At 32.0% G+C, this 9079-nt stretch overlaps 1 protein-coding gene across 1 annotated transcript; it reads left to right on the forward strand.

Annotated features, from left to right (window-relative positions):
• Positions 1–234: 234 nt before the first annotated feature.
• LOC118193003 (uncharacterized) lies at positions 235–6087 on the forward strand. The gene is made up of 4 exons (XM_035364035.2): positions 235–391; positions 2681–2824; positions 3527–3905; positions 5822–6087. Exons 1-3 carry the CDS (start codon positions 305–307, stop codon positions 3863–3865), a joined length of 570 nt encoding a protein of 189 aa, XP_035219926.1. The 5' UTR covers positions 235–304; the 3' UTR covers positions 3866–3905; positions 5822–6087.
• The last annotated feature ends 2992 nt before the right edge of the window (positions 6088–9079 follow it).

Here is a 9079-nt window from a genome sequence, read left to right on the forward strand (position 1 = left end):
TAAACAATAAATTGGTTGCGGAAAATAGCGTAAATCTTCCTTCTAAAGCAAATAGTGTTCAATAAATTTCAAGATGCTCTCTGCAGGGCGTGTCGATAGCGAACACACATGTGCCCGCCAGGAAGTTGGAGGTAGCCCCGATCACTCTCGATTTCAAGCGTCCCAACCCCACCCTGTTGGCCGAGATCTAGTTCGCCGCGTGAGAGAAAGTGCTTTGGGTTTCTAATTGAGGGCGTCCAGAACGTAGAAAAATAGGAGAATATTTTTTGTCATTTATTGGAATGGTATAAAAGAGCGGTGGCACATGGTCAGGTGTATTTCCAACAGCTTTCACCGTTACAACAGTTTTAGACTTTCGAGTCAACGAATTTCTATTAGCAAGATGCTTAAGGTAAGTTAAGTACAGCTCTTTCTAAATCGATAGTTGAATTTTCTAAAGATTTTTGAAAGCAAATTTAGAAAAGAAAACAGTATAAGATATAAACTGCTAAGGATAGGATTATAATGATTTGTAAAATTAATGATAACTTTATTTTCTAAAATTATTATTTTGAAGTATTTAGAAAATATATAACAGAGTAAAGATAAACAAAATTTTTTTTGTTGTTGTTGTTTTGTTTTGTTTGTATTAGATATAAAAATTTGTACTTCGTTGTAGGAACGACAAAACAGTTAATATTGGATAATTTCTTGTCTTCTCGCCAGATAACTTTCTAGAGTAGAAAAGTACTTCCATGGGGTAATTTTGATGGGGAATCTCATATGAAATTAATATTACATACTGGAAACCATAAAAGCCCACCTGCGGTTATACGATTACGAGAGAAAATTATCTTTTACGAGTGCTCGTATTTAATGTTTTATAATCTGGATCATGAGCCAATTGACGAATAAAAGTAATAGCGTTAATATTGTTTAGTCAAATTTGTCTTTAATATAATGATATATATTTCATAATGCAAGAAAGTTTCTTAAAAATATAAAGGAAGTTTAAATTATATTAAAATAGCGAGAAAGACATTCAGTGGAGCACGAACTTTGAATAGCCTCCTAAATCTGAAACTTAAAACTGCCACAACCCGTAAAGATCCATTGTAGTTATGCGAACAGAGTTTCACATCACCATCTTGTATTATTTAGAAAGATAAATCTAAACATCAATAATTTTAAATTAGATATTAATTCTTTGAGCATTTGTAAATCGAAAATAAGCGCTGCTAATTTCTTTAGAATTGTTTATAAAACTAGCATAAAATTTAAAATAATAATGAAACGAATTCTGCAAAATATGAACTAACTGAGTTTTAGTTTTGATGGAAATGAGTATGCTGCTATTTTAATCCTGAAAATGGTTAATAATTCAGTACATTAATTAAATAACTACAAATGAGGGCGTAATAACAAATAGATAAGTAGTTTTCCTGTTAGATAATGAATCTATTTTATCTTTAATGAAACTGCCATAGTCAAGAAATCCCTCAACACTTACAGTTAACATCTGCTTTTCGCTTATTATCCCAAATAAAGATGAAGATCAAAGTTATATAAACGCATTTTTATTTTATCAGAGAAATATATGCAACTTTTTAATATCTTGAATTTAACCAAGCCTAACAATACTCATATTATTTTACTGATTTATCTCAAAAATAATTAGAATATGATAGTATACTTAACGCTGTAACAGTCTTATAGTGTCAAAATCTGTAAATCGGGAACTGAGAGAAACATTTAAATTTCGGATTGAAAAATGAAGTAGATCTTTCATGCTAAAGGTTTTGCCTGTGTGATTATGTACATCAAATGTACCGAAAGTCCTAGTAATTAGCAAAACTTATAATTAATTTAAATTTGATGCATAATTTTAAAAAACTAGAATATAAAATAATTTATCAAGTAAAATAGAAATTTAAACTAATTATATTTTAAATATTTCAATGTTTATGTTTCGGGTTTGAAATATTTCAGAGAAAAATGCGTACATCAGAACACGTAATTTCTTTTAAATCATTGTAATTTTAAATACTTGCTTTTTAAGTTTTAACTTTTTTCAAACAAGTTTAAATATTCTTAAAGTATATTTCACATTCTACATGTCAGTATCATTAGTTAAAATTCAAATAAATACCGCTTCGGTATACCGGTATATCTAACCGCTTCGTTTCTGTTAAGACAAAACTATATCTAATATTTCCTTGTGAAGCAATCATATGATAACAAAAAATAATATATCTTAATAATCTTTATTCCCGAATAAACATGAACATATGAGAATAAAGTAAAGCTTTTCTTCTACAGCAGAGGTTTTTATGAATAAATGATAATTTAATAATAATTTAAGAATGAATTTTCGTTTCGTGGCCGACAGAAATCACAACTGAATAGCTTAATTTCTGTGTTTAAACACATGCGAGTTTTGGCAGATGAAAGCTTCTTAATGCTTATAATTAATCTTTGAATAATGAAGTTTTTCCTATAAATTATTCAGAATAAATGAGTAATAAATATCAGGTTTCGTTCTAAAAAGAAGTAGTTATTGTTTCTGTTGTGTTAGTCTGAATTTTGCTAATTTAGTTACATGTAAATTAAACAATTTTCATGCTGATGTCGTATTAATGGTCCGTTTGATGATTTCGTATTTCACGTTTACTCAAAATGTCTTCTATACAATTTTATGCAGATTGCTTTGATCGCAACTTTGATGGCTGTTGCCATGGCCCAGTATGGTCACCAAGGTTATGGTGGTGGCTACGGAGGTGGATATGGAGGTGGCCAGGGTGGCTATGGTGGTGAACAAGGAGGCTATGGACATCAAGATGACTATGTAAGTTATCAACGCATTTATTTCAAATATTCTATTTAATAACACAGATAATATAGTCATGCAGTTTTGTGATTGTTTCTGAAAATAGTGTTAAAAATTTCGGAAAACAGCCACAGAGGTTTTATTGATAGTTTGATTCCTTATGTATTTTGACATGGCCTTAGAACTGGCTCCAAAAAGCGAATCAGATATAATGAATGTTTTATTTTATAAAAAAAATTGTACATCAGTTACTAATTAATAATATAAATTCTAGTTAAATTTAGAATAAAAATTGCAACCATTGATTTCAGGTCTTGTCATAGTTTTTGATCATAGTTTCTTGTCATAGTTTTTGCTCTAAAAATTATGATGAGTCAATTGCCAAGGAGCTTTAAAACTTTAATCAGGAGTTTAGTTAAATGTAGAAACAACAATCAGTAATTTACTTTTCGCCCAGCAATCGGTAAACTACTGAATACTGTTTGCAATAAAATCCTTACTCTAATGAGCCAACAACAAGCTTTACATCAGACTGCTTTCTTCTAGAAAAAGAGAGACCAGTTTATAAATAATCCATTCAAGATGCTTAAGCCCATGATGCGAAAATAATTTTGGATTAAAAGGCATAAAAAATATGCAATTTTAGAAACATTCAAACCACAGTAATAGTTAGTATTCATTGCTACACAGTTGGTACATTTAATACTATTTTACTTCCAGGCCCAACCCATCCCTTACCACTACGGATACGACATTGTTGGAGGCGACCACCACAGCGGAGACTTCAAGCAGACTCGTCAAGAGAAAGGAGACGGACATGGCAATGTCCAAGGAAGTTACGGTTACACTGATGCTCACGGCAATTACAGACAGGTTGACTATGTAGCTGATCATCATGGTTTCCGTGCTTCAGTTAAGACAAACGAGCCCGGAACTGAAAGCCAGAGCCCTGCTGATGTTGAGCTCCATGCTCAACCCCCTCAACATCATGGTTATGGTGGAGGTGCCGGTTATGGAGGTGGTGCCGCTTATGGAGCTCCCTCTTACGGCCACTACTAGATGTTTAATTTAGAAATTGTATATTTATTAATTGTCTTAGGTAAGATAGTAATAGTTGTGTTGATCAAGATTATGATATATATGAATTAAACAATATTTACAAATTAAAATGTTAAACCGTTTCATTCTAAATGTGTAAGTAATATTGTATATAAATCATTTGAAAAATTAAACTAAAAATTTTAATAAGAAAAACGATCAGAAATATATCAGAGGTAGTATAATAATACAAACACTCCATTGTTTTATTTTATGGAATAAGAAAGATTAGCTTGAATATAAAACAGAAAACGAACATCCTTCTTTTATTAGCTGCAGTTATTCGTTATTATAGCTAATAGTATTAATTATAATAATTTTTAATCAAATAGCGAAAATTTTAATTCGAAAGCATTTTAGACCTAAATAATCGAATGCAAGTTAATGCAAGCCCTCAAATTATCCAGACAGGAACTGAGTGAAAAAGTGCTGAAAAAATAAATATGCCTGTTTTTAATACGTATAATAATTCTAGTTATTATCATGTGCCAATTCTGGTACTGCTCCCATACATAACATAATCCATCAAAAGACGTTTAGTTTGAGTGGTTGACCTCGGTTATAAAGAAATGTTTATCGTTCATTCAATTTGTTAATAGCATTAGCCAATTCGATTATTTTGCAAAATGCTGTTTTTATTGGAAGTTAAAATACTTAGCAGTTTAAGTCATAAAATATCAACCCTTATCCGCAAACATCTGGAAGCATAAGGAAATTTATCCTATGCGTCCATTTAATCTTTACGAAACATTTATTAAGGGAAAAGACAACGAAAAGCATTTTAGATATCAAGAGTCGTTCGGTTAAAAAAGCGAGAATTATACACTTAGCTAAATTTGTTTCGGTCTTTTCATATTTAACAACTGACCATAGTCCAATAAAGCAGGGCATAGAAAAGAGAAAAAGCAGAACAAGTTTCAATGAAGAGGAGCGATTTAATTTAAATTCGACCCGTCAGACTTCTACCTGAAACTTTTAATTAAGCTAGTTGTGGCAAGGTCATTTCCATCACCTTGGTCTTCTTTTGTTTTGACCTTCGAAGATTTTTGTTTCCTTTTCCTTCTTGTTTAAAGTTAGCTACGTGTGACAGCATAAGCGATTTTCTTTCGAGTAGATATTATTTTAGGAGGAGTTTTCGGACTTCAGTTACGAACTTAATCATTCATATTTTCCCTGGTATATTAATTCGCCTGTTAGTGTTTCTCATTGTAAGAAAAGTTACATTACATTTAAAAATTAGAAATATATACTTTATACGCTTAAGAATAAATTTTGGTAGACAGACTGCCATATTTGCTTTAGTGTCGCATCTATTAAAGAATGGAAGTTTTAGAGTTATAGACTAACAAGGTTATCTTTATTTTTTAAAACAAAATTTGTCAGCAGCCTTTTTGAACATTTATACGAAAATTCGCCCTTAGATGACTTTAAACTCAGTATATTTTACTTGAATTAAAATTATTTTATTATTTTGCATTAAAATTATGTTTTTATGAATAATATGTTAAGTAGTAATCTTCTTATAGTATTTGTATATTGAAAAAATTTCTCACGTCTGCTCATTATTTTTGAATTCAAACTTTTATTATTTTTTAATTAATTTTTAATGAGTTTTCAAATCTGATTTACAAAGATTCGAAAATTGCTTTACAAATGTCGGAAAATCAGTTCAGAATTCGCGAAAAGAGATTGTCGCAGAATTCCGACGACGTAGAGCAGTTATGAGAAATGTACTCGAGGAAACTGCGTACAATATTTGGTTTTCTACATCACTTAGTTCATTTATTTTAAATTATTAATTTAAGCAATTTTAATTATACGACATATTCAGCAGATGCGAATGTAATCTTCTGTATTTACTACCCGTTACAGCATATTTTTTCAAATACACTCATTTCTTCATTTTACACATTCTAGGTTCTTTCACATTGCTCAAGGACATTGGTACAACTCTTTCTAGCAATACAACCTTGGTCCTACGTGTTTCTAACAATGCTAAAGGATATAGGTCTTCATTCTTGGAATGTTCGTTATGCCAAATAATGCAGAGAGGACAGCACAGATGCAGCAGCACCTCCTTTCTGAATTACTAACGGCTGCTCTGGCTCCTCTCTCAGTGTGTTATTTATGCATTTGTGTTATGTACAGTCTGACGCACAAAATAAAATGCTGATTTGTATAGATACAGTTTTGGTGTTTTTATTTTCACTTATTTTTAAATTCATCAGATATTAACTACATTATTTGCATATTCTTCTCATTTATACAAAATTCCCCAATGACTGAATTTATCCTAATTCTTAAAGTAGTACAAAAGAGAATCAATACATATAGATTATCCATAAGCTTTGTATGTCATAAACTGTTAGAAATAAAAATCAGTTGAAATAATCCCAACTTATACTAGTACTGTTTCTTACTTTAAGTAATATTACCAGATTAGTAGGAATTTACAGCAAGAACTAAGTGCAACAAAGATTCGTTCTCTGCTTTATAATTAAAGAGCAAAGAGATGTATATAAGTTGATATGAGAGACAACAAAGAAAGAATTGTTTTAGCTTGCTGTTAATTCTCTCAGAAATTCTTGCAGTTTTAGAAGCAACACTATGTCACAAAAATATTGTTGATTATTTATTACATATTTATTATGTGATTAAATAAAGTCAAAGTTTTGAATTCAACTTTTATGTAATTATTAATTTTAAACAAACTTGACACAGTATCCTATGTTTTACATCAATCGTAGCATCAAAATTAATTGGTGATTTTAATAAAAGGTATGATGCCAAAACTACCAACAAATGCCCAAAAAATCCTTTTATATGGATAAAATGGGAAAATCTTTTAATTAAAAAAGCGTATAGGTTTTACTAACGGAAGGAATCTGTAAAACTACAAAATGTTATCATATTGCATAAAAAATAGTTTTGTTTGATACACAGAAAAGGTTTTCGTGAGTGTAAAGATTGAGCAAGAACAGGCAAACGTTGGATGCATTCTTTTAGAGGGGGGGGGGTTACAGTACAGAATAGTTTGCATAACACAATGATAACTATAAAGAAAGATTGCAATCTATGCTTATGATATACACGTGTTCTAAAATTTCTAAAAGACTGCATTGCAACAAACAATATTTTAACATAAATGTATATATGAATGTATGAAATATCTCGCTTCTTAAATAAGTAAACAAAATCTCAATAAAGATGTTAATATATACGAAAAAGAAGCTTTTCAAAAGAAAATAACGAAACTGAATCATTCTAACACTATACGTAATCAGCAGTAATTAGTTCGTATTTTTTCTTTAAAGTGTCAGTACCAGCACTGTGTAGGCTTTAAACATTAAGGCATGAAATACACTCTTGTGCAAAGTTAAAGGAAATCTGCAAATTATGTCTATTTATACGAATTATTCTGAACCAAAGGTACTAATTATGCTCACAAAAAATTCTGCGAATATTCAAAGTCGAATGCACGAATACACGAGCGTGTCTGATCAGCTGTGATCGTAAAGAGGATATAAATGCCCGAAGGTTTTCGGATAATACTAGTGTGCTCGTAATCTTACGCGAGATTCTCAAGAGTTGGATAAATTTTATAAGGTATCAGGTAAAATGAGTAGCCATGAACATATGGATGACGGTATGAAATAAAGAATTGTCAGTAGATTAGAGGTAGGCCAATCACAAGTGCAGGTGTTACAGAGTTCAATGTAACGCCCAGTGTCATTGTAATTTGTGAAAATAGTTTCAGGACACTGGATCCATTTCGCGAATAATTGCAAAAGGTCAATTAAGATCCATAAAGGCGAATGAGGGACATTACTTGGCACTTTCAAAGCAGCGACACAAGAATGCTACAGCTTCACAATTCTTGTGCGAGCTGTATACTGCCACCGGAACCCGAGTTTCATGGTTTAAAATTGCCCAAAGGCTTCATGAAATAGAGCTGTATGCTAAAAGACCAGCTGTTTGCATTCCGTTCACTGTAGTACACAAAAGAGCGCGTTCAGTGTGGTACAGAAATCATGCGCCTTGACCAGACTTAGTGGAGTAACGTGGTTTTCAAATATGAGTCGACATTCAGCTTGGAAACTTATCCTAGGCGTACCTGTGCCTGGAGAGAGTCTGGAATCATCCCTTCCTTTTCGGGTGGAGATGTAATGGTTTGGGCAGGCTTTATGCTGGACGACCGCACATTCCTGCATGCGTTTCACAGACTTCCTGAGTGCTATGAGGTACAGATAGGAGATCTTAGAGCCCCATGTTCGACGTTTCTGGGGTGTAGTTGGTGGTACACAGTGGGTTTAGCTGGTCGACTATTATCTCGAAAGTGAGGATATTTGCTGATTGGATTGCAAGTTAGATCTCCTGATAGATCATGAATCAATCCTGCTTGGATTGACAGTCTGATCTCCCATACAACATATTTGGGACGCTCTTAGAAGGTAATGTCATCTCCTCCAAGAACCATCCCAGAGTTGGATACTGTCTCGTTTCACGAGTGGGAGCAGCCACATGGACTCCTCAATTTCCTCTTGTCCAGTATTTTATTACGCTGGGCGACCTGTATGACTGTAGAGGAAATCATACGGCATATTAGACTAAATTTCAGTTCGATATTACAACATGGATTTTTGATATTCCTTCATTCCTGCATCATGCAAAAATAAAATGACTTTTATATGATACATCTCTTTATCTGTTATAAATGTATATTCATACGAAATTTCATTAAAATCTGTCTATTAGGTTTTTGGAAATTCGACACTAATGTGCTAATTCTCTTAATTTTGCACGGTGTAGTATTGCACACACCTCCGTCAGGGAAGTGTTATGCTAAGCATGTACTAAGCTTCAGTAAAAGAATGTGCAGCCGAAAATGGAAAATTAGTTAAAATTGAGAAATTTCCAAAGTAAAGTTGGTTAGAGAAAGTACTTAATTAGGTATATATTTCAGTTTTTTCTCTTCTTCTTTAAAAGCCTATCTCCATTTACGTTTTCTGAAAATCCTGAGAAAAATAAAATAACGCCTTTCCTGTTCACTTCCATCCTATCTTTAAAGGTGTAATAAAATTGAATAGAAAGTCATTATACAATAAATTAAAACTTAACTTGCAATCTTAAAAGACATAACCTTGTCAGTATTTGAGAAAATGTTGTGACTGGCAA

This window comes from Stegodyphus dumicola, chromosome 3, assembly GCF_044657685.1.
Source record: "Stegodyphus dumicola isolate Sdum_Otavi_A_Nest chromosome 3, ASM4465768v1".
NCBI classification, from domain to species: domain Eukaryota; kingdom Metazoa; phylum Arthropoda; class Arachnida; order Araneae; family Eresidae; genus Stegodyphus; species Stegodyphus dumicola.

Coding starts and splice junctions, on each gene's coding strand:
- LOC118193003 (XM_035364035.2), top strand. CDS start 305: ATGGTCAGGTGTATTTCCAACAGCTTTCACCGTTACAACAGTTTTAGA. Junction 392..2,680: donor CTATTAGCAAGATGCTTAAG/GTAAGTTAAGTA, acceptor AATTTTATGCAG/ATTGCTTTGATCGCAACTTT. Junction 2,825..3,526: donor ATGGACATCAAGATGACTAT/GTAAGTTATCAA, acceptor TTTTACTTCCAG/GCCCAACCCATCCCTTACCA.